Source organism: Telmatherina bonti, assembly GCF_933228915.1.
Source record: "Telmatherina bonti genome assembly, chromosome: 10".
Lineage (NCBI taxonomy): Eukaryota > Metazoa > Chordata > Actinopteri > Atheriniformes > Telmatherinidae > Telmatherina > Telmatherina bonti.
The window spans coordinates 26,018,964-26,045,714 of record NC_136628.1 but is presented as its reverse complement, the minus strand read 5'-3'; the positions used below and the strand labels follow the sequence as shown (position 1 = coordinate 26,045,714).

General features: G+C 40.5%; 1 protein-coding gene across 1 annotated transcript; it reads right to left on the bottom strand.

Moving 5' to 3' along the window:
- ophn1 (oligophrenin 1) lies at positions 1 to 26,492 on the bottom strand (the record flags this gene model as incomplete). The annotated part of the gene is made up of 24 exons (XM_079248064.1): positions 1 to 401; positions 496 to 544; positions 1,948 to 1,998; positions 3,697 to 3,844; positions 6,258 to 6,554; positions 7,301 to 7,448; positions 8,018 to 8,177; positions 8,326 to 8,431; positions 9,986 to 10,044; positions 14,090 to 14,174; positions 15,018 to 15,092; positions 15,584 to 15,646; positions 15,747 to 15,780; positions 18,043 to 18,121; positions 19,542 to 19,633; positions 19,767 to 19,867; positions 19,983 to 20,112; positions 20,186 to 20,290; positions 20,461 to 20,571; positions 20,671 to 20,772; positions 23,771 to 23,842; positions 24,906 to 24,967; positions 25,165 to 25,260; positions 26,339 to 26,492. 24 exons carry the CDS (start codon positions 26,490 to 26,492, stop codon positions 396 to 398), a joined length of 2,385 nt encoding a protein of 794 aa, XP_079104190.1. The 3' UTR covers positions 1 to 395.
- Positions 26,493 to 26,751: the final 259 nt, after the last annotated feature.

The window sequence follows — 26,751 nt, the reverse complement described above, 5'->3', positions numbered from 1 at the left end:
TCACTCTGCTGAAAATAAGTGTGACAAGTGGCAACCAGTACAGCTGTTAACTACCACACACATTTTCCAAAAGGAATTAAAAACTCAGTAAAATAATTGATTATGGCACCATAATTTAAAAAGTGTGAAAGAAGAAAACAGGATGTTTTCTCCTGTGTAACTTTGGAATAACCATCAAACACAAAGCCATATCCTTTGTGAGCTCATTCAATCTTAGAGTTTTTAAGCTGTCGCTTTGTGACACCTTTCTCACCACAAATAATGAATGACTCAGTTCCACTGACAGCCATTGTCCCCATCTATCCCACCGAGTTGATGAGCGGTGACTCCCTCCAGCTTCCTATGCAGCGTGTGACGAGGTTGCATCCTGTTATCTATGGTAATGCTCCATAACCTCAGTTCTGTGGAAACAAAACAGACACAGGAACAATCTGTGAAAAAGTTAACATATTAAAATACACTACTAAACCTAAATAAAGTTTCAGTAGAGCTCACCTCCTTTTTTACATTTTTCAATACTGATGGTGGGGAAGACGGTGGTGGACTGAAATATAAAAGGGAAAAAAATTACAAATCCATTTGTGGTTTACAGCTGAAACTTTAATCATTACACCAGAAACCATGAATCAAATGACTGATGCTACAGCCTCAGGTTCTGTTTAGGTCCAATCCCCCTGGCTCCCATGGCTGAACGCTGTTCTATTGTAGAAGTAAGGTGTCCCATTTCTATTCAGGATCAATAATTAGTTGATCATCTTTTGATCCATATAGCCTCCAACACCCTGGTTGAACATATAGATGCTCAGTACTCTGTAATCTCTGAAAGGGACAGCTTAGCTCTGCAAGATAACCATTAAATAGCAATTTTGCACAGTATGCTTACAAAATAGTGGTTGGAGGAAAAAAACTAAACTCCAACTTGTGAACTAAGAAGGGGTCAAAGCCTTCATTTGGACACATCACTGTGGACTGGAAGTAAAATTAATAGAGATGGAAATTTAAAAAAAAAAAAACCAACAACAACAAAAATAAAACACAAGGAGATAAAACTCCCACACTCCCCATTTGCAGCCTGCGTTTGTGTCTGGGCAGGAGGCCAGTAAGGGCCTTAACTGGGTTCATCCACACAAATGATGAAAGTGCAGATGTGCCTGTTTTCCACCTCACATAGGCTTCACTGCATTATAAGAGACAACATGTGGAGCACAACAACTGTGTGTGTGTTGTAGCATTTTGCGTGCACACACACAGGTACAAAAAGACACACAGTGTGAGGTCAAAACCATCAACCCAGAAACACTGCTTTCCCTCACCTAATTCTAACCATTACCCTCAAACCAAGTCCAAAGGGGTTTCAGTCTGATCTCCATGGTGATAAGAGCATCCCAGGGGGTGTAATCAGGCGGAAGTCCCCACTGGGACACAATCTTCACACGCACTCTTAACACATGTAAGTCTGCAGGACTCCAAGAGTAAAGACAGATTTTTTTGTCTTAATGAACAGCCCCAAGCACGGCAGAGCCTAATAATCTGCAGGAGTTTACACTTATTCTGTTAGATTTATTACTTTAAATTAGAGTTGTACAAATTTGGCCCTCAAGGGCCAAACCCCGCAGGTTTTAGATGTTTTCCATCTTACACTTAACTGGCTCAAAATATTGGTTTATAAACAGGCTTGTGAAGAGCATGAGGAAAAGCTGTTTAACGGATTATGTCATTTGGATCAGGTGTGTACGAGTAGGAAAACAAACAAAACCCGCAGGTCACAACCACATCAGGACAAACCTGACTTGCAAAGATCACTGCTGATGAATTCAGTCAATTTTCTTATCATTTGCACTCTGACATGAAAAAACTCCCCGTGGTGTAAAACAAAACAAACTATTAACAAAAACACATAATCAGATTGTCAAATGAACCACAGACAAACATAAAGGTTGAGCGTACCTGCCAACTTGCCTGGAGGCGTTCTCAAAAAACCTGGTTTTCGATGTGACGCTGCAAAGCAAAGATAAGTGATGTGTTGTTTAGGCATATGATGCTTACAGATACTGTCGATAGGTTTGAGATAAGAAACCTGCTAGAGACTTTTGACATGTCAGCATTTCTTTCATGCTCAAAACATTATAACAATCAAGAAAACCGTAATTGGGATTATCTCATTTGTAGTGTGCAAGCCAACAAGACCACTAAATTGAATCTGAAGGACCAAACAAACAGCAGGGATAATGCTTGTTGCATACTTCAGGAGAAGCGAGAACTCTGTTCTTGTTCTCGAGGCCGCAAGAACGTTAAAAATCCTTTTTCATCTGGTTCATTTATACTCCACGGGAAGCTTCATCTGAATAAATATGAAGTATGATAAATATGAAGTAATTAAATATAAATTACTTCATATTTAATGAGAAACTTTGCCGGTGGCAGGGCGGGTTGTGCACATGGCTGAGTCTGCGTGTTTAAATGTTTGCACTGTCTCACCACCTCAATCAGCTGTTTTAACACAACAATCCATTTTACCTGCATCAGAGAATTCGGAAGAGCCACATGCTGCTCTGTTTTAACCCTGCCCACCTCAAATATTCAACCAATCACATGATACTTCTTGCAGCCCCACAAGAAAAAAGTTCTGCCAGTGTAATGTGTAACTTGTCTTTAACCACGTCCTCGAGAACAAAATGATATAATTTTCTTCTCGGGGCCTTGAGAACAAGAAAAAAGATGTCGCGTCTTGTAGACTATGTCGTACACTTAAGATAACAAACACCTTATTTTATTGCATTGAATAAGAAGCTGTGGCACACAAGTTATCGGACTGTTTTGTATTTAGCAACATTAGCATATATTTGGAATGTATGTATGCGCACTCTTCCAACCCCAGATGGAAATAGTCAAGTCTTTAAGCCTGAAAACGAGCCTTGATCCTCCATCACCACCTAGCGGAACAACCTGCCACTGCTGATTGTGCTGGACAGGTAGCACACTGTGGTTTTTATTTCTGTTCATAAAAATACAGATTACAGTTATTGTAGTGATGCTGGCATCAGCAGAAAAGAACGGTCACATCAACAGCTTATGGCTTTTATACTCACCAAAATTAAGACCTAAGACAGAAAGAGAGATAGCTTCTGTAATGTTTAAAATATAACTACAGTATCTACAGTTTGATTTTTGTCAATGCCAAAGAGTGGCTCTCCTATTAGAACCACTGTCTGCATCTCTCTTGTCTTTGTTGGCCATTTGATAGCTATGATTACCAAAGTTAAACTGACTGGAGTTCTGTTAAATATGAAAAGAATAAATTCACAGGTCTGTAATAACTTAAAGTCATTAAATCTGTGTATTTAAATGTGGTTTTTTTTTCCAACTTACTTTTTATTGAATTTTGCAATGCTCAAGAAATACAAATATGCAACATATGCAGTTAAATGTTTGCGAAGTGAGGCAGACTTGAAAATAAAACAAAACAAATAGTGAAAAAATAAATAACAAAAAATATATATACTCATAATAATGAATAAAATATTATCAGTAACACAAACAAACAAACAAAAAAAAGACCCCACCTTTTAATGTATTTAAATGGTTTTAATTACAATCCTGGAAATTCTGCAACTGTGTGTAAATTGAATTTTTCTCTCAACTATGGATTAGCATACCCAACAACAAGAGGCAGGAGACTTCTGTAAAAGCACTTACTAAGATGTAGGAGTGCTGTCACTGCTGGCTGCATTTGGGAGCTTTTGTAGAGCCGGGCATCTGGAGGGGGGTTCAGGAGGCCTGATTGGAGGTCTGCAAATGACATTTTTCTCTGTGGACTTTGTTCGGGTCAGACCATCAGAATCTCCTGAGGGACAAAAACAACAAAACAACTTTATATAACCACAAATGTGTAGGAAATCTGTCTGGTCAAGCCAAAAACTGCAGGTAGCATCAAGTATATAAATCAGATTTACACTTCCTATAATCAGCTGCATGAGGCTGCAGGAAAAAATGGGGTAACAAGAAGGGTGAATGACTGAGGGTTTTTTGTTTGTTTGTTTGTTTCACATTCACATCAATTTATACCCGACAGTCCACATAATATTATAATGGCTGGAATCTCCAAACTGTTTATGGTCATTGCTGTCAACCTTATGAACGGCAATGCAGAGATAAAGGTTGTGTCAGAGTAGATAGAAAACTGTGTGTCTTGGTGTTGTTTCAGCCTGTTGTGTCCCTTCCTTTTTATATAACTAGGTGCATGCAGGGCAAGTGGTGCAATTAAAAATGAATAAGCTGGATGGAAGAGTGAGCAAGTGGGTCTGGTTTCCATGAAGGAAAAATTACTGCAAATATATAAAAAATATCCCAAACTGCTAAAGAATAAACTAGCAGATTGCGTGTATGATTATATATAAAGACCACAATGAGTCAGACAGGCTCTGAGTGCCAGTAAAAAACTGCAAAAACCTAGGTGCACGTTTTTCACAGTGTCAAACATTAAGTCAGCTTTATTACTCCAATGTGTGGATTTTGAATCACATATCTTAAAGTTACAGTTCTTTGTAAATCCGTGTAGAGAAGTGGTAGAGGGGAGAAACAAGGAGTCCTGCTATCAGTAGATTTAAATGACTTATATAAAGGTTATAAAAACACAACAGGGTTATTTCTTTCAAACAAAAATATATTATATATTCTTATTAATAATATTAATAATTTAATCATGTATTAATATAATTATTATGTATATTATTTTATTGCACTTCTGCCAGTTCAGCAGGCGACTTTACAAAAGTATTCCATTCACTTTGTGTATTTCTTGTTTTCTTACCTAAAAACTATGAATTGAAATAAAAATGCTTTTGGATTTTATGTAATTTGATCTACACAAAACATAAAAAATATTTAAAGAACCAAAAAAACTACAAATAAACAAATAAAGAAAAGAAAAGATAAGAAATTGATCATGTATTGTTCATGTATATGCTCTTCCCCTTTGCTTTGAAACTGAACTTCAAGCTAAACATGAAGTCCCATTATTGGCTCAGTAAAGCCCACTTTTTCTATGAACCTAACAAAACAAGTCTGGGACAAAGGTCAAAACCACCCCAGATTAGGTGGGGTAATGAAAAAAAAACTAACTACATAAAAAGCTCTAAATATCCTACATAATAGTATTATTTAATTTATTAGAAAGCGGAAGTATCATTTGCACTAAACAAGCAACAGAGAGCTTGTTCACAGGCAAAGCTTTTTTGCAAAGATTAGCGTATCCCTTTACAGGAACAGTTTAGGCATTACACTCCCCAAAGCTGGGGCTCACGGAAGAGTGGCTAGAAAACAAATACTGTTGAAAAAAATAGAAAACACTTTTAATAAGATAAACTACCCCAGGATGTACCCCGCCTTTTGCCCAAAGACAGCTGGAAAAGGCTCCGGCTTCCTCGCGACCCTTCATCAGACTACGTGGTTCAGATAATGAATAAATAAATGAACTACCCCAAACACATGTAGAGAGGCTTTATAATCAGTTCACATTACAACACTTCTCTCTGATCATCAAAGAAAAACAACATGTGGTTCAAATCCAACACTGGATCACCTGCATGGTGAAGCATGGAGGGGACAGCATCATGCTGTGGGGATAATTTGGTTTCAACGTGGTTGGGCGGGGAAACAGGTCAGAATTAGCATGCTAGTCTCAATTTGAAATAAAAACTGTGGTTTCTGTAGACCTGCAGAAGGAGCTGAAGCAGTTTTGTCTTGGAGAAAAGACAAACTTCCAGTAAGCAGAAAAGCTCCACGAGACTTTCAGCTGGATTCTATATTTATTTTAGACTAATTATTGTCTAATTATAGTCTAGTTTAGATTAATTTAAAAAAAATGAATACAAATAAAAAAGGATACATTGATCCTTTAAATGTGTATAATATTCTTCCTTTGAATTAATAATGTTTAGCATATAAAGCTTGTGTAATATTCCATGTGTCCTACAGTCAGTTAACAGTGACTAACCCTCTGAGGTACATTTGTAAAACTGTTATATCTGAACCATAATAAGAATAAACAATAAAATACAGTTAAAGATAAACGTGCATTTCTTCAGGACAAATGAACAGACTAACTTGGCTAATAATGTTTCGCATTTCCTCTTCTCTCAACCTCGTATCACAACTTTGCTTTGCCTTTCATTGTACATTAAGCTGTTTTAGCCACAATTCCTAATATAAAAATATAAATTAGCTATTCATTATCAAAAATGGAGGGTTTTGCATACCTTCACGGTTAGCTGATGTACCCTTTAGTGATGGTTTTCTGCTTTGAAATGATGGTACTCTGCTCACAGACTCCCCGTTCGCTGCTGAGGAAGAGTCTGGCTTCTGCCTTGCATCGCTTGTCTTCATTGCATCGGAGTCCGTCTGCCGGTCCAGACGATTAGCTGGTTTGAGCATTACTGCTTGTCTCGGTGAAACGTCTCTTCGAAGTAGAGAACAGCTTAAAGGTTTGGTCCGCTTGACGGGAACGGGGTTTGCAGAAGCATCCCCATCCATGATGGAAGCATCATTCTGGCCGTCTGTTGCAGAGAAAAAACACTTTTACAATATTGTAACATAAAACGTTTTCTTCTGGGATCCTCATACGATGCAAACTTCAGCGCACATGCCACAAGGAAAATGTCATTCCCCAAAGATGAGGAGATGTAGATTTAACCTAAACTAGTAATAAAACATTCGCACAGCATTTCTCTACAGCCAAATGTTTTGCTCATTAACTTAATAAATGCTTTCAGCTCTATACTAGCTGTGAGTTGGTAAATATTCCAGTAAAAAGGAAATGAAGTGGCTGTGCACTAAATTTCTTTTCCACAGTCTATAAGGAGGAGTCCCACCCACTTAAAGGTGTTCAAACAGAGAAAACAGCACGATTTAGCCTGACTAAGTGGAAAAACATAACTGTGAGATAAAAAAAAAGTAAAGTAAATGCATTTATTTGAATTGAAATAAGCTTCCAAAAAGAATCTAATTATTTTCTACCAGCACTGAAGAGGAATAAATTTAAAAAAAAACTTATTTGACAAACAGTTTGTATGTTTAGTAATATCTGATAATTACTGGAATGAACACACACACTTCAATAAATCCCATTTAGAAAATGTCAAAAAATGACCGGGCAGGTACACGGTGGTACAAGTCTTTATGAAAAACAACAATTTATAGAGCAAAAAAGAAAACAGTCAGAATAAGCTACTGTGTGCACAGACAGAAAGGGATAATGATGAGGATGATGGCAACAATCAGGTCAACAGAGGCTAATAATTACTTTCTGTGTGCTGGAAGTGGTCGTGACTAAGAGCTTGATAAACACGAGCAGGCCGCTTGGAGATTGTGATGGGCTGCCGCTTCCTCGGGGTGATCCGCGGAGGAGGGACAGGTGGGGCAGCGCTATCCTCTGGCATGCAACTGAATATCTGCAGTCATAATAAAAAATTTTAAAAAAAAGGTAAATAACTTTTGTTTAGGAGCTGCTTTTTAAGCTGCACGTTGCCGTTGAGTGGAGGAGTGACACTTTATTATAAAAAGCTGGAAAAGAGATGGGGAGACAAAGTTATTCCTGTTTAAGAGAATAATAATAACACATACGTAAAAAAAAACTTAAGTAGTTACAAAGAAGTCGGACCCTGGCAAAGTCCTTGGCTGTTCGTTAATCCCACTAAGAAGCATTGAGTGCAAAAGACTTTCATCTTGGTTAGTTGTAATAAAAATGCCAAAAGTATTAACGTCAGTTCATTGTTTCAAGGTTGGTACAAGAATATGTTTTGTCCAGCAGAACAGATCAGGTCAAAATATAGCTGGTAGTATTTGGACTTCATTAACTTTAATCATGTCTGAGTTCAGCACTTAAGTTGAAAACAATAAATATTACTGTAATTTAATGGAACAAAAGAATTTCCTTACAAGAGATATACAAGTGATAAGAAAAACAAATCTATGAAACAGCTCCTTTGAGATGGACAAAATATTTTGGCTTCAGATGTACCTTTTTGTGGTCCTCAATCAGAATCTCAACCACAATGTTTTGGAACTTGATATCAAGCATCGCCGCCACCGTCTCCTCCTTTGCTCTCATGAGCGTGGGTCCAAAGATTACAGCCATGTTTGAAGGAGTCATCAGGTTTTCATCACTGTGGCTGCACACACTGTCAACAGATGCAAGGCTGGTTTGAATAAAATTGTAATTCAACACAGGAACACAAAATCTCAGCTAATTTCAGAAGGAAATAAAAAAAAAATGTTGTTGTTGGAAGCCGTAAAAAGACAGAACTCAGTAAAATGTGAAGTACTCACGTAACCAAGTGAGTAATAAGCAACTCCAACATTTCCCGGTTTTTCTCTGGTAGTTTGTAAGTTAGTGAGTGGATTTCACTTAGTCGTGAGTCCAGACTATCTGACTCTGTGACACAAAGACAACTTCAAGTTATTTCCCGCAGCAACATTTTTCAGGCTTGTAAAAAAAAACCAACCAGTTTTTGTCCTTCAGTCGTAAACATGCACTACAAGACCCACATGGCAGAAATTCACTGCCGGACCAACTGCATCTGTGAATGTTTGTGATTCACTGCGATGAAAATGAATAATATGAAATAAAAAATTTTTTTTAAAAAACAGAAAAAAATTTTTTGGTGTCATTTACTGACATGCTATTTCGCCTCCCCTGACTGTAACAAGGTAAAACACGACTTTTATGTTACTGTGCAATAAAAACCTCCCATCAAGTTTCAGGAAAACATAAAAACAGGGGATCATTAGTCCTAATGGCCTGAACAAAAAATCTGAAACTGGCAACAGATAGAAGTTTTGTTGAAAATGGCAGAGAACCCATTCTCCTGCAAAGCACTAACAGCTTTGCTCACGATAAAGTTACAGCTGCACACAGAACAAACAGACCAACCAGGCCAAAGGCGTCAATTTATTTGACAGACTAGACTGAAAACAACTCACATAAAACTCTATCTCTGTATAAATGAAAGAAAAACCATCCATTTTTAAAACTTAATATATCTTATTCAGGGTCACAGGTGGGGCTGGAGTCTATCCCACTTGTCATCAAGAGAGAAATAGGGTACACTCCATACAGGTCAGCAGTCTATGACAGAGCAAACAAAGACCAAACAAACAAAAAATGCATGCATGCTCTCTCCAAGTTTCAATTTATAAAACACTAATTAATCTTACATGCATTTTTCAAGAAGATGGGAAGAGGGTGAAGTACCAGCAGATGCACAGGTACAACATGCAACACAGAAAAGTCAGAACAGGAAGCTTCTAGTAGCAGGATGGAAATGCTAACCACAATGTCACCCCAGAGCTAACGGATCAGCATTATGAAAATGACTGATAACAAACACAAATTAGCAACCTCTAGTTGCAACATAATCATTTACATCAACCTGTATTAAATATTTGTATTATTTTTTAAATTAAATAATATGAAAAGGGGCATAACTGCACATGTCTGGGTGTTTAATGGGAGGCCCCTCCGCAACTAATGAATGGCAGTCCCAGCTGCTTCGATACAACAATGCAACAGAATGAGGTTGAAGCTATTAAAACTCACTGCCTTCTTAGTTTTACAATAATACAGTGTGACAGACAAAAATAAACAAGGTTCAGATTTCCTTTAGTTCCCAGACTCACACAGCAGCTGAACCCACTGTCTGGACATTATCATAGCACAAATGCACCTTTTATCCCTTGAATGTACACTGCAGTGCACAAACTGTCCAAGGAAGATGCATGGCAAGTTAATGAATCTGTTTCAAGTTTCAAACCTTTCATTAACCTCAACAGCTAAACATTTTTCTTTTTTAGCAGACGCATCCATTGGATTCTATCCATGCTGCATATTTTGGTGGCAGTTCTAGGTCTAAGTGGTGATTCAGAGAGGAAAGCCACAGTAACCCAATCTCCATGATCTAGAATCAGTCATTTTAAAAGCATGTCTTACTTGCAGCACTCATGAGGTCTCCGTGCAGACAGTAGGTCATTAGAGGTTCTGACAGGCTCCTGTTAGTAAATGAAATGCACAGAAGATAATAAAATTCATAACATCTGACACAAGAAACAAAAATGTTACACTTTTCTCCAACAAAAATTACAATTACAAAAGAAAGTTTTATTCAAATAGAACATAAACAACAAATCAGATGAGGAAACTGAGACAGTTACTATTTTATGGAAAATGTTTTTGATGGCAGCACCACATCTCTAAAAAGTTGTGTCAGGGTGATGTGTGCCGTTGTGCAGCATCCCCTCTTCTTGAACGACTGTTTGAAAGAGCCGGGAAGTAAAGAGACCAGTTGCAGATGTTTTTGTCTGATGTAGGATTCAAGCAACTTAGCAGTCCTGGACCTTTGCTGCTGCATTTTTTTTTCTTTTTTGTTTCATGATGGAAGGAAGGAGCCTGAGCTTGTGCGCGAGGTTGAGCGGTTCCGACTAGATATAGTTGGACTCACCTCGACGCATGGCTTGGGCTCTGGAACCAGTACCCTCGAGAGGGGCTGGACCTTCTTCCACTCTGGAGTTGCTCATGGTGAGAGGCGCCGAGCAGGTGTGGGCATTCTCATCAGCCCCCAGCTTGGTGCCTGCACGTTGGGGTTTACCCCGGTGGATGAAAGGGTAGTTTCCCTCCGCCTCCGGGTGGGGGGACGGGTCCTGACTGTTGTCTGTGCTTATGCACCGAACAGCAGTTCAGAGTACCCACCCTTTCTGGGGTCCTTGGAGGGAGTGCTGGAGGGTGCTCCTTCTGGGGACTCCATTGTTCTGCTGGGGGACTTCAATGCTCACGTGGGCAATAACAGTGAGACCTGGAGGGGAGTGATTGGGAGGCATGGTCCCCCCCCTCTGAACCCAAATGGTGTTTTGTTATTGGACTTCTGTGCTCGTCATGGATTGTCTATAACAAACACCATGTTCCAGCATAAGAGTGTCCATATGTACACCTGGCATCAGGATTCCCTGGGCCGCAGTTCAATGATCGACTTTGTAGTCGTATCGTCGGACCTGCAGCCACATGCCTTGGACACTCGGGTGAAGAGGGGGGCGGAGCTGTCAACTGATCACCACCTGGTGGTGAGTTGGCTCAGATGGTGGGGGAGGAAGCTGGTCAGAGCTGGCAGGCCCAAACGTGTTGTGAGGATCTGCTGGGAACGTCTGGCTGAGTCCCCTGTCAGAGCGAGCTTCAACTCCCACCTTCAGCAGAGCTTCGAACATGTCCCGGGTGAGGCGGGGGACATTGAGTCCGAATGGGCTGTGTTCCGTGCCTCTATTGCTGAGGCGGCCAGCCGGAGCTGTGGCTGCAAGGTCGTTGGTGCCTGTCGTGGCGGTAATCCCAGGACTCGTTGGTGGACACCAGCAGTGAGGGATGCTGTCAAGCTGAAGAAGGAGTCCTATCGGGCCTTCTTGGCCTGTGGGACTCTGGAGGCAGCTGATGGGTACCGGCGGGCTAAGCGGCATGCGGCTTCGGCCGTTGCCGAGGCAAAAACTCGGGCATGGGAGGAGTTCGGCGAGGCCATGGAGAAAGACTTCCGGACGGCTTCGAGGAGATTCTGGTCCACCATCCGGCGGCTCAGGGGGGGGAAGCAGTGCTCCATCAACACTGTGTACAGTGGAGGTGGGGAGCTGCTGACCTCAACTCGGGACGTTGTGGGTCGGTGGAGGGAATACTTCGAAGACCTCCTCAATCCTACCAACCCCTTTTCCGATGAGGAAGCAGAGCTGGGGGACTCAGGGGTGGACTCTCCTATCTCTGGGGTTGAAGTTGCTGAGGTGGTCAAAAAGCTACTTGGCGGCAAGGCCCCGGGGGTGGATGAGATCCGCCCGGAGTTCCTTAAGGCTCTGGATGCTGTGGGGCTGTCCTGGCTGACACGCCTCTGCAGCATCGCGTGGACATCGGGGGCAGTACCGCTGGATTGGCAGACTGGGGTGGTGGTCCCCCTTTTTAAGAAGGGGGACCGGAGGGTGTGTTCCAATTACAGGGGAATCACACTCCTCAGCCTCCCTGGTAAGGTCTATTCAGGGGTCCTGGAGAGGAGGGTCCGCCGGATAGTCGAATCCCGGATTGAGGAGGAGCAGTGTGGTTTTCGTCCTGGTCGCGGAACAGTGGACCAGCTCTATACCCTCTCTGGGGTCCTGGAGGGGGCATGGGAGTTTGCCCAACCAGTCTACATGTGCTTTGTGGACCTGGAGAAGGCATTCGACCGTGTCCCCCGGGGGCTCCTGTGGGGGGTACTCCGGGAGTATGGGGTACCGGACCCCCTTGTACGAGCTGTCCGGTCCCTGTACGACAGGTGTCAGAGCTTGGCCCGCATTGCCGGTAGTAAGTCGGATTCGTTTCCGGTGAGAGTTGGACTCCGCCAAGGCTGCCCTTTATCACCGATTCTGTTCATAACTTATATGGACAGAATTTCTAGGCGCAGCCGAGGGGTTGAGGGGATCCGACTTGGTGGCCTCAGGATTGGGTCCCTGCTTTTTGCGGATGACGTGGTCCTGTTGGCTTCGTCTGGTCGTGATCTCCAGCTCTCGCTTGAGCGATTCGCGGCCAAGTGTGAAGCGGCTGGGATGAGAATCAGCACCTCAAAATCTGAGACCATGGTCCTCAGCCGGAATAGGGTGGATTGCCCTCTCCGGGTCGGGAGTCAGGTCCTGCCTCAAGTGGAGGAGTTTAAATATCTCGGGGTCTTGTTCACGAGTGAGGGAAGGATGGAGCGTGAGATCGACAGACGGATCGGTGCGGCGTCTGCAGTAATGCGGGCTCTGCGCCGGTCTGTCGTGGTGAAGAAGGAGCTGAGCCAGAAGGCGAAGCTCTCGATTTATCAGTCGATCTACGTTCCTACCCTCACCTATGGTCATGAGCTGTGGGTCGTGACCGAAAGAACGAGATCTCGTATACAGGCGGCTGAAATGAGTTTCCTCCGCAGGGTGGCCGGGCTCTCCCTTAGAGATAGGGTGAGGAGCTCAGTCATCCGGGAGGGGCTCAGAGTAGAGCCGCTGCTCCTTCGCATCGAGAGGAACCAGTTGAGGTGGCTCGGGCATCTGGTCAGGATGCCTCCTGGACGCCTCCCTGGTGAGGTGTTCCAGGCACGTCCCTCGGGGAGGAGACCCCGGGGAAGACCCAGGACACGCTGGAGGGATTACATCTCTCGGCTGGCCTGGGAACGCCTCGGGATCCCCCCCGCAGAGTTGGCAAATGTGGCTGGGGAGAGGGAAGTCTGGGCTTCCCTGCTTAGGCTGCTGCCCCCGCGACCCGACCCCGGATAAGCGGCAGAAGATGGATGGATGGATGGATGTTTCATGATGTACCAAATGTTTTCCATTAGTGAGAGGTCTGGACTGCAGGGAGGCCAGTTCAGCACTGGGAAGTCGTGCTGTTGTGCTGTATGCAGTTTGTGGTTTAGCATTATATTGTTGAGATGTCTAAGGCCTTTCCTAAAAGAATGGGAGCAGACTGATAGAATTGCCACAGATCTGTACGCTCCACATTAGCATTAATGCAAACCCAGATTGTCAGAGATGCAGGCTATTGAACACTCCCTCTTCTTTTTAGACCATGGGACATGGCATCCATGTTTTCCAAAGAGAATTCCACATTTGAATCCACCTGACCATAAAACAGTTTTTCCAGTTTGTCTCAGCCAATTTCTCAGGCAACCTTTGTGGATCGTGTTCACATATGACTTCCCCTCCACATGCTGTAGCTTTAACCTGATCTGTGGATTCCACTGTGATCTGTGGTCACGTACTTTCTCATGAAAAGCCAAAGATCACAAGCATCCAAAAATCAGCAGATCAGAGAGCAACACGTTTAAAAGCTGGATGAGTGAGGTCATTAAAAAAAAATCAAGAAGGCAAGCTCAGGACACCGCCAACTGTGATGAGGGGACATTTTTAAATGATTGCATTCTGTTATTATTTAGATTTTACACAGCATCCCAGCTTGTTGGTAATTAAGGTTGTATAAAGTATTAATTCTGTGAAATATTCCCAATGATTGATACCAAGTATTTAAGTATATGTTAGAGACAAACTCATTCAGGTATATTTACACACAAACCTCAGATAAAATTTCAGTGCACTTGTGATGGTTTTAACATCCCAGTCGCTACTCTGCAGATCCACGTCTCCTGGATTTGCAGGATCTATGAAAGAGAAAAGCCTTATTACATGTGCTAGCTCTGTTGCATGCTTTAAATAAATGTGCAAAAATGCTCAAAAACAATGCTTACAAACTTCTTATAAAAGATGAGATAAGCAACAAAAAAAAAAAAAGAAAAAAAGGCAACTATGGTCAAAAGTCAAAATTTCATGTGCATGTTGGGATAAATGTCGTGTCTTAAGGTGTTTTTTTTATAGACAACAACTAGAATTATCAGTCTAATCATCTTAAAGTTTATTAAAATCCAGGTTAAAGGTCCATCTGTACTCATCAAAGATTTTACTTAAAAGTCTAAAGCTGTTGTGTTGCTTTTAAACTTTGTGTTGCATTTAATTCTGTATAAGAAGTACAAATAGTCTAATTAATTCATAAAAAACCAATTTGATGTTAGCTGCTTCTACATAACTTATGAATGATTATATATATATCACTCTCTGAGTTATTAATTCCAGCTTAGTTTATGGTCAAAATAGCTTTCTGTTTTTTTCTAATTAAAGTTAAATAATTAGTAATTTCCTGTCAGTTACAGCTGACTAACATTTATCCTATACCAATAATAAAAATGTTTATTGTTTAGTTTTATTGTTGCATATCAACATGTTGCACATCTCCATTACAATCTAGTGTAGTTAAAAGAGAACCACCTTCATTGTAGCTTGATCAGCTGTCAGATTTGCTTCACAATACATCTCTGTGCTCACATATATGTCATTTTTACAACTAAACTCCTCAGAAAGGTGCTGATATTCCTATGCCGTGTGGTATATTAATAAGTCAAACTGAAGTGGATCTGGGTGAATGGACGAAGCACATTGCACTTCCTTACCAAAGAAGGCATTTAAAAGCTTCTGCACTTGGATGTTGCTGCCAACTGTTCTGTAAACTCCTTCCTGTGTGGCTCCTGAAAAGAGCAGAAGGAAGGTAAAAGGCAAAGAAAAGGGGAATGTAATCTGATTAAATACTATGCAGTGGACAAGTCCCATATGTTGAAGAATAAACAGAATAAAGATGTACTTTCCTTCATTCAGCTGCTCAGTTAGAAAAAGTTTGGAGTCAAATTACATCATCAAAGACAAATTGCGCTGCTGCACAACAGAAATCTAATCGTTTGTATTAAATGTGTCTCCATTTGTAGGTTACAGTAACAGGTTTAGCATGGGGGAGAGCATGCCTCATAAAGAGTAAAAAAAAAAAAAAAAAGAGAACTGATAAGTAAAATGCTTCACAATCTGAAATAGATTAAATCAGACTTAATGTCATAATAAAGGAGATTCCCTGAGAGCTGGCAGGAAGAGCACATCAGCATAAGACTCAACAACGCCCCCAAAAGGTGACTGAGAACTGAAACAAAGACAAACAGCTGCTACAGAAACATTTAAGGGGATCATTTACCTTTCGTTTCAATGTAGTTGATGCACTTCCGCACAAATCTGAATCCAGTTTCATTTAGTTCCACTGCAGATAAAACCCGCAAGCAAAGAAAAATAAGCCCAGTTTTCACAGAAAACACACATTTTAATTGCAGCTAAAGACTTTTGGGATCCTGCTAACTTACTTTCAGCTTGCTTGTGAATTGGGGAATGATAAATCTGAAAAGAAAAACAACGTAAAAGAGTCAAGGCAGCGGAGCATGTGGGAAAAATTACCAATGTGATTGATGACCGTGGTGTTTTTTTGTCTGGTGAAAGGAGGGATTTGAGAGAAAAAGAATTAAGTCAACATATCCAAGCCAAAGAATCCAACCTCATGGACACAGAAAACTATCAGGACGAAATGACATTATGTGCATTAGTTAAGATTATAGCATGACTAAATGTAAATAATATATGAGAAAAATAGCCAGATACAGAGACAGAATCCTGAAGTTATTAGTTTTTATTTTGGCATTAATGGTCATGGGAAGGGTTGGGTTGTGTGCGTGTGTGGGTAACGTGTATGTGTGTTTTTAAGTGTGAAACTTTTGATTTTTATGTTAAGTACTTCGATATGCTTTTGGATGAAAAGTGCTATACAAATAAAGTTTGATTGATTGATTGAAATAATTTTTTTTAAAAAAAGAGTGAGAAAAATTCATTATTTTAACAACTGTACTCCATGCAATGCACACATTATTTCCAGGAACTTAGAAAAATCAGGCTCTGGGACAAGTCAGTCGCTATCATATTTGGTGGTTTTATATCAAAGCTTTGTCTGATTTTCTCCCTGAAATAGCTCTCCTCCTCCCTGCTCTAATGTACGTCAGAGGTCAGGGCCGGCGACAGAGCAGCTGGAGACAGTAGCGTCTTGTTCAGGGACTTTTAGTATTTGTCATGACAGACGCATACTTGTGAAATATCAGTGCCATGACCCGTTTATGATTTTGTTTTTGTTATGTAAGTGTGCTCTGTTTAGATATCCTCACTGCACAAGTACAGCCCTGTGCTTCAGGGGTTATCATGGAGATGACACAGTGATAAATTACCAGCAGCTAAATTGTAGTTTTTTTTCCACCAACATGAGGAGTACTTTCATTTGTGGCCAACGAGAAAATGGCCAAAATGTCAGTTTGCTTAGCGGCTCTGGAGAGTTACAGGGGCATTCTTCTCAATGAATAACTGTTTTACTGGGATGTGAGATCAAGCCTGTCAATTTGCTGGGTGTGTGACAGTTCCCGGGACTGTTCGGCAATCCCGGGAACTGTCACACATCAGACTTATTTTGGCTCCAAAGTTTTTATGACTTTTTTTTTTTTTTTGTAATAAACAAAAAAAGACCTAAAAAATTAAAGACAAAGCCTGTTTACTGGAGCTTCACAGGAGTTGATTTCATAATTGAATAATCTACGGCTAACTTGATTATTTATTTTATTAGCTGTTTATTCCACCAGAATGTCAGAAAAACTCCTGCAGCAGAAGGTGCTACCATGAAATTTGCAAGTTTACTATAAATTCATTATCAAATTTAACCAAAAGAGAAAAAGATTTGTAACAAAAAAAAGAGCAAAATAAGTTAAATATATTTGGGGGGGGGGGGCAAAAAGAAAAGATGCAGCACAGAATATCTTTTCAATTTTAACTGCTGGGATCATGCAAAGACGGACTGCCAGATGAAGGTGTCCACAAGAGAGCAGAGGCGTAAATATACCATTACTGTGGGAGTTCAGCCTGCTGTGCATTGAAACTTTGCACGAGAATTTAGGGGCAAACTCAGTGGAAAAGTTGTTGCCCAACTTTCATGACGTGAACCAAGTTTGTTAGGGAAGTTCTTCAGGAAAAGGGATACTGAGAAGTGTGCCCCTTGTTATTTTCACATCCTTTGATTTGTCCACAACATCTGAGAGAACCGAAAACTGAAAACAAAATTGTGCTTGAAGCTCCAAAAGAAGAAGCACTTCTTCTTTTTGTTGCTTAATTTGACTACTACAGCACTTTAGTGTGTCAACGCCTCAAACCTTCTGAATACAAAAGGACTGTGGGAGCAACAAGTTGTCAGTGTCTACATGGAAGCCTCCATTAGTAACTAAACATTGATTTTAAAAAGTACAAAAAGAGTCAGTGTGAGTTTATCCCTGCTGTAAGTGGCTATTATCCAACCTGGTAATAAGCTTGATACATTATCTCACATATCTGTAACAGAGAAAGGGGGGGAAACTAAAGCATATTGTTTTACAAATCCACAAATGAATAAACACCATTTAACCAATGCAACTTTTCTTTTTCTTTTCCGCTGTACATTTCTCTGTCTGGTTTAAATACTGGTCTAAGTGAATGAGAGCAGTCAATAACATGATAACAGAGGTTGTGGTGACAGATCCAGCAATAATCACATTATCAGAGCAGCTTAATCCTAAACGACAAGCAAAGCAAACTCACAGGCTCTTTTCCATCCATGGCCTCCATCCACAACTTTCTGTCGCCCTCCGAAAGAGCCTGGAAAGTGACAGGCGCGTTTCTATGACAACAGGAACAATTGCCATTAAAGGAGGCAAAGGTTGCAATTGAATTATTCAGCTGAAAAGATTGACTGGGTTGCAACAGTCAGCCACTGTGAGCATCTTTATTAAATTCACATATCATACACATGTTTCAAGCAGGATTACAAAACGACCCCAGGAAGAAAGATCTTTGAAGTGTCTTGTTTGCATCCCCATGTGGCAGTAATTGTAGTAAACTGGAATGAATAAGACAAGTAAAATGAAATGATGAGAACTGCTTGTTGCAGCCTGGCTCCTACAGAAACAACATAAACAAGTGCCAGATTTTCACTGCTTGTAGGCTGATGAATCAATTCTTAACCAAAACAACTATGCAAAAACATTCAGCTTTCCTCTGCCAACTCTGCTGATCGCTTAAAGTCCTGAAAAACTTTTAGAGATTTAGGTTTCAATCAACTTTCACAGTTTACCCATGAAGACCCAACCCATAAAAATTAGCAGATGAGTCCTTTTTTTTTTTTTCAAATAAGGTCTTTATTTATCCCTTTAACAATATATCAGTTTAAAAACTACCTAAATTCTTCAAGGATTTTTACTATTTATTACTATGTCATATGTCAAAATTTTTATAGTGTAATCCTCTGCTTCCTGGTGCCCATTAAAGGGCAAAAGACAAAAATCAGATTGTGTTCCACAGAATTTAGACCAAAGTTTTTACCATAAAGTTCTCAGACACTGTATGTACCGTACAGTATACGTCACGCTGGGTTCTTACGGGTTCAACAGATAACCCTGATATCAGATTATTGAAACAATGGACGTGTTAGTGGTTTAATCAGTTTTCACTTCCATTCTGAAAATATTGCAAAATTATCAAAGATCACTGACTTCTTCAAATCTATGGTCTGTGTCCGACCCGTTCATTTCAGGTGTGGTTCATCAGGTTTTCATGTAAAACCGCCCTGACCTCAGAGCATTGGCTTTTACATTAGTCAGCACTGCCACCTTGAGTTTAACAAACGGCCGACTACTTAATGCTCAGTTGAAGAAGATGCGGTCTAACTCCTAATGCATAATTCAAGCTGCTTTTAAATTTTCAAAAACACTCAAGTATTTCTGTGGATTACAAGAAAAACAATCTCTGCAAAGTGACAAAGCAGCCAGTGGCTTAATTGGTTATTAAAATGCATTTTGTTCCAAACAGCCTGCTTATATAAATATGAGCTTGTTGTGTTCCTTCCCCCTGAAACTACAGACTTTGCCATCTGTTTCCACTGCCAGCCCATTGCTCAGGGATTGTTTGGGCTACAGTCCATTTAGCCTTCACACACTGTCCTTGTAAACCACCTGTTCCCCCTCGCCGCCTGAACCTGTTTATCCCAACGGGCTGTCATGTTTGCCTCATCGCACCGTTTCTCAGGTTTTGTTTATGCTAACCTCTCGACGGTTTCCACGTCAAAGCAAAAGCGCTTGTCTATCGACTCCGTCTTCCGGCGGATGCAGGATTTCAGAGTGAGCTGCGTAGGGCCCTGCACAAACAGAGAGAAAGTTGGAAAGGCGTCAGTAAAGCGGGATGGAGCCAACCGTAGCAAAAACGGTCTGAGAAAGTAAACCTAGGAAGAATGCAAACTGAATGGTTTAGTTTATTTGCGACTGAAGCACCTGTTTCGTTGCGGGTTTCTGTTCACAGGGCACCATGAGCAGCAGCCTCCCTTCCTTGTGATATTTGCAATAATATTTGACCCATGACACACCCAGAGCCCCTGGTGGAAATATTTTTTTTAAAAAAAATTTTTTTAAAAAAGCAAGAAAGAAAACACATCAGATAAACTCCAAAAAGAAGCAACAAGCACTTGTATGAACATCCATCACACTTACACTTCTCCTGACAGTACAGATAGCCTTCCATTGGCAAAAATTTGTGCATTTTTGAAATCTGAGATGGGCGTTTCATTCTTTTCATCAGCTCCTCCAGCTCCTCGCAAGTGCTCTCATAGTGGTTTCTCGTCTGCAGACAAACCAAAAAGCACTTAAAAATGTCCAATTAGAAGACATTAAATCTCCCTAATTGTTCCACTTACATTCTGCAAGCTGAGCTGCAGTTCCTGCTTGTAAGGCATGAAGTCCTGAGTCATCTCTACTGTCAGGTTGTTGAGTGTTAAAATACTGTGGAGAAATGCCAGCACCTGTCCAACCAAAGCACTGATTACACACCAAAGATTGCTGCCGCAAAATGTCAAAACACAACAGCCACTGTTAGAAAAGAAAAGCTAAATGATTATCCTCGTTTTTATTCTGTGTGCAAAACATTTCCTCAGTCAAAACGTCTGCGGCCAGGAAAGATCAAATCACTCACCGGCTCCACAACATCAAACTTCTTCCTGTCCTGCACTTGATGAATCTGGTACACGTACTCCACGGACGATTCATAGAAATTTACCCGCTCTTTGTCGAGGATGTCGTCAGCCTGAAGAGAAAAAAATCGCAGACATTTTTAGTGGTAACAGAAACAAAGTTTTATGTTTCAGGACACAAAGAGACGTATAATATTTGTAGTTCAGCCCACCTCTTGAAGCTGACTCTCCTTTTTTTTGGCAGAAATATTCAAGTGTTTATCTAACTGGGAGTAATACTTTTCGCTCTCTTTCTCAAACTTCTTTTTCTTTTCCTGCAGGAGGATGAAGATGGGAAAGTTTGTTAGGACTTAAGCAGTATTCTTCTGTTCTAACTCAAAAGAAAGAAAAGGAGAAACAAGGAGTGAAGCATCCTCACATGCAAATTCTTAACGGTTCCCAGAAACCTGCACTTTTAGTTCGTATACATCTTTTGGGTCCATTTTTCATTTTTCAAGTATAGATAATTAAAACATCAACAATCCAACACGCAAAAGGACTATTTTAGTAGCTACAGCATGTAAAGCTGAATATGCTATAAATCTTGATTAAATCCTTCAGCTGAAAAGCGCTTCGGAACGTCTGATGGACACATTTTTTATATTCAACACATTTCTAAAGGACTTGTTTTAACTGCATAATGTCAGCCTTGAGTTTTTTTTTTACTTCTCAGCTTTTACTTATCAGAGTAGCTACAAAATTATCTGAGGTGAGTCAGTCATCCGATATGTTTAGATGACCAATTATCAATCACTGAAATAAAACTGAAAAAAAACTTGTTTCATTCTGACGTGTACGAAACACTGGAAAGAAAGCTGAAGCCAAACATAACGGATAATGGCTGGAAGATGAAAATAGTAAAGCATACTGAAAGAGTTTATGCAGCAACAATCTGTTGTAATAGGTGGCTAAAGTTAGCTAAACCATAAATGAGGTAACTGCTAAACATCTTTGGGTGAAACTAAAAGTTGTGTCTTGATGCAATTTAGCATAAAACGTGACATAAATTTGTGTTTGGCAAAATATTTTCTTGTTGTAACAATACTTCTTGACCATTATGGTGATACCATTAGAAAACTTGTTTTTTTTTCCTTATAAATTCTGCTGCATTTGTAAATAGAAATCCTTTTGTGGGAAAGGGAGCAGAGTTGACTATGTGGGTTGTTCCCACAAAAAACTTGCTGAATCTTCTTTTGTTGGCATCTGAGGAGATGATATACCGTATACTGGCAAGATAAATTAATTAAATTAACTTAATAACAGGGATCACGGAACCAAGTAGAAAAGCCACAGACGGCTAGTCTCCAGCTTGGTCACACACTGCAGTGGGATGGCATCCCATTCTTCATCCAGCTTCTTTGGCAAATTATGGAACCTGATAATGATGGTCACTCTGGCATAGACACGCTCCAAAGTTGATCCCAAATGTCTTTAAAGGGGTTGAGGTCAGAAATTCAGGCAGGCCATCTGCATTAAGTTTGCTTCCAATGATGACTTGTTTTTCCAGTGAGGGAGATGCTTCCTTGCCCTGTCTCCACCAGAAGCTGTAAACCTGTTGGTGGATCACTACAGATTTTCTGCTATTCTATTCTACAGTCATTTGGCAGACGCTTTTACATGGAGAAGTGATCAATTAACCAAACACACATGTTTTGTCAAGGAGAAGTCACACATACAGAACATGAGAACATGTAAACTCCACACAGAAAGGACACTGTTCAAACCGCCCCACAGCCGAGGCTCAAACCAGCGACCTTTTAATATGTGAGGCTGAAGTGCTGACCATCATGCTGCCACCATGCTACTTCATCCTTTGACAGTATAATCCAACTGCTACTGGCAGACTCTGGACTCTAACGCTGAACATGCTATTCCCCCACATGTTCCGGTTCCACCTCATGTTGCTGACACCCCCACAAACAGACCCGACAGTAAAGGACAGTCCACTAAATCATCCTGCAAACCATGACTGAGTATCTGCAGAAGGCTGCTTCCAGTCTCTACGTGCTGACTGCGTAAGGAAAACTTCCTTCTTGTGGCGTTGTCTTCTCAGAAAGCCCATTTAGCGGCGTGTCGCAGACATCCGGTATTAAACCGAACTTGGTCTTCAATTTAGAGGCGGTCACTCCAAATAATGCTGTAACTTGGTGTTGCAGAGCACCACATTACTGCTATAAGGAACAGGCTCCATCTAGATCAGTAAATGTGGCATGTTTGGAGCAGAACTCACTGCTGTAGGAGGGTCCATGCTGACAGGTGTGGCTAATCAGGCATCTGACTGTCAGCGTATAAGGTACCAAACTCAAAACAAGAGTCAGTAGAATAAGCTGGCTGACACTGGAAGAGAAGCTTTGGCAAATTGCTCGTCCACACAACCCACATACTCAAATATGCTTCTTACTGCATAAATGCATTGTCCTTACAGATATCCCACTGTTTAAAAAAGAGAAATAAACAGGAAGCATTGTTCAAACACAGAAATGATCAACCAAACATAAATTTCCTCTTTTTTTAGTGCAAAAACACAACTATGAGATTAAAATTTAGTGTCTGCAGCTCTAAATGAAAGTTTGAAAACTTTACCAAAGCAACAAATGTTGCTGAGCTTTTAAAACTTGATGTTTTTTGTGAACAATAAAACAAAGATCCACTGAAATAAATAAATTGACTAAAACCCTTTTGATCTGTGATAAGCTGTGCATCATTTGTTACTTTTAGTTATTGGGATCATTAAAAATAACTTACATATCTAGAAGCCACACATTTAGTTTTAATCAATTCCAAAGACAGCTAGAACCGAAATGTTTTCCTTTATTTCATGACGGCAGTTTGTTGAGAGATTAAGATCACCAGACGACAAGTCATCACTATGATGACAGAAATGAATCTTTCAAGAGATTTATTTGGGGTTATGTAAAAAACATCACTTCTCAATGAGAAAATATCTTTAAATTATTCTGTTTAAAGAAACAAGGCAATAAGTTTTATATATAGTTTTAAGGAAGTGACTATTTCACATTCAGTATGCAATCTAAGCAAAAACTGACTAATCATTTTTGAGGAAGTAGCTTAAAAACATCACGTTTGGTATGTGGAAGTGTAGGTCTTACCGATTTGTAAGACTGATTCACCGTGCAAAAAAAAAAAAAAGAAAGAAAGAAAACAAAAGCAAAAACAAAAAAGATCCCCACACACACAAACCAGGGCTGGGCCAATAACTGGCTACTTCCTTTCAGAGAAATGATCGCTGTTGATCTCATTACCAGAACTCACTTTTGTTACTCCGATCTGCTCCTTTCTGAACTTCTCCAAAGGCTTGATGAGAAGATCAGATGCATTCTGAACCTGCATGTAAAAACACACAGTTGTTAATACAGCATAATAAACACCTAAATAATGAATGGATCTGTAGTGCACCACCACATTTCCCTGACACAACTTAAGCAGGCTTTATTTGCAAAAGTCACTGTTAATATAATGAAAAAAGCTTAGAAATAAACTAAACTCTTCATAGGAGATGCTTGTAATGCACATCATACCACCACATGACCTGTAGTTTTAAAATAAGATCTCTATCCAGTCAGACTGGATGTTCTTCTTCTATGACAAAGCATTTTCTGTTTGTTCATCTGTGAGACATAAATATTCACTGGTTTGTGTCACATGCTGGAAAAGGAAATTGTAGCAAGTTGTTAAACAGCTAATAAAAGCTGCTTGAAAATCTATCAAGAGAAGATTATGGTGGTAACATTAATAATAAAATAAAAAATAAAAAAAAACAGGAAGAGGAAACTGAGAGCAGAACTAAAACCTAATTATTAACACTGTTGTTAACAATTACCCCGGCAAGCTCTCTGTGGAGATGTTTCATGACAAAAATAGTACACACTCCATGTATCCTTTCAGTCATTTTCTGAACCGCTTAATCCAATTCAGGGTCGCGGGGAAGCTGGAGCCTATCCCAGCTGGCTTTGGCGACAGGCAGGGTACACCCTGGACAGCTCGCCAGTCCGCCGCAGGGCCACACAGAGAGACAAACAACCACTCACGTTCATACTCATTCCTAGGGGCAATTTAGAGTAACCAATTAACCTAACATGCAGGTCTTTGGATGGTGGGAGGAAGCCGGAGTACCCGAAGAGAACCCACGCATACACAGGGAGAACATTCAAACTCCACACAGAAAGGCCACTGACCAAACCCCTCCCCAGCCAAGGATCGAACCAGTGACCTTCTTGCTGTGAGGCCACAGTGCTAACCACTCCATGTATCGTTTTTAGTAAATTACAATCAACGGTTTCCTTGGAGTAATCTTATCTTTAAACCAGGATGTATTAAAGTGGTTTTATTTATCCAATGAGACTTCAAATAGGATGCAGAGTCCACTTGGAGGAAGCTGATAACCCACCAGCATCATCCTGTCGTGCGCAGCTTCCTGCAGGAGTCCAGCAAACTCCTGGAATGACTGAGCTGAGGAGGAAAACAAACAAAAGATAAAACCCCAAACTTTGATATTCAATATAGGACTTAATGATAAAGCATTCAGTGTGTTTGTAAGCAGTCCTTCTCGGTTACATACTGAAACCTCTAAAATCCAGCATCTCTAAAAAGAAATTCCTCATAATAACAGTAAAAATGCATTAATTGTGTGAAGCGGCTTGTCTTACCAATATTAATCTCATCGTCTGTCAGGGAGTCGCCGATGAAGTCGAACTGGAATGCACTGAGAGTCTGGGAAAACTTTTGCACTGCCAAAGAATAGCCTGTTATAAAGCAAGATTTATCCCGGTTATAAACTAAATGGACCAGCAGAGGGCTAATCCCATTTTTCGTAAACAATAACACACATTACTTTAAACATGAAAGACATCTTTGGAAGGATTCTGCAGCACATCAGCAGCCAATCTGTGATTTATGCAATAATATTATCCCTACTTTGTCTGGCTGTAATTATCAGAACAAAACAAACATTGTCAGATCATTACTGTTGAGCATTTAGCTCTGGGAACTTGGCCAGTATATCCCCATATAGTAAATCTCACTAATTTTTTAATATTTCAATCAGTTTTAGCGTTTTCTATTAACCAGTTACTTTTTTCTTTATATACAGTTAAAGAATTAACGGTAAATAAAAAAGTGTAAAGTCGATTATCATGCGGTGAGATGATCCATACAATTGTTCAAATCAAAACTTAACACACATCTGTTAAAAACTGGCCTATTTGCTGTAACGTTCCCCACTGTCTCTGATTATTATTATCTTTTATTTATGTATGTTTTAATTGATTTACTCTTGTAAGGTGACCTTGAATGAACAAAAGAGTACATTAGTGAATCTTTAAGTGTGGTTTATCCCAGTAAAAGACCTCGTGACCTCTGACTACTGACTTTCTAAAGGACAATTTTACCACAGTGACAGTTTCTGTTTTCATTCTAAATTTCTTATTTGAATGAGACAAAAAATACAGTGTTTTCCTTGTGGATGTAACACATCTACAGTAATATGTGTTGACACTGGCTCTGCTCCACATCAGTGGGACTGGTCCAGCAAGGCAACAAGCTGGTGACACATCGCGCCAACATGGCACAGGGGAAAGAGGGAAAGGTGCGCATCATCATAAAGCAAAAAGTCGAAGACCCAGGTGGTCTTTTAACAGAGAAACCATTTGGTCTTGTGCAAAGGGAGCAATCAAAATAACCTCCCTGAATGTGCCTCTCCCACTCACCCACGTTGGTCCTGCAGGCCCACAAAGGCCCGCTGATGCTGACCCCCATCACACAATGCAGTGTGCAAAAGATTTTTACAAAGAGAGGAAAGAATAAAGATGTACGCATGCTCACCTTTGATTGCAGTAATGACACTGTTGCCATCTTTTATCAACTCTTTGAGAAATTTGCTGGTCCTGTCCAGCTCCAGTTCATAACACTTTAGAGTCTCTCTGAAGAGCGGACTGTCCTTGTAACAGTCACTAAACTCGAGAGGAGGATGCCCCATCTTCTGGACGCTCGCTTTTCAACAATACAAGCTCTGGTTTTGTTTTGGAGACGTGCTGCCTACACTCGTCTATCGCACACTGCTCTTTTTTTTGCTCGGTTTTGAGGCGACTCCAAACTCTGATATGCTCAGATGAGCACAGACCATGGTTTACAGTGGAGCCTGCGGTAGCCGCTGGCGAGGCGCTAACCAAAGAAAACAACAGAAAAGATGCTCAGTTTAGCCCCACTTATCTCTTTTCTTCATCCGGCAAAGTGTT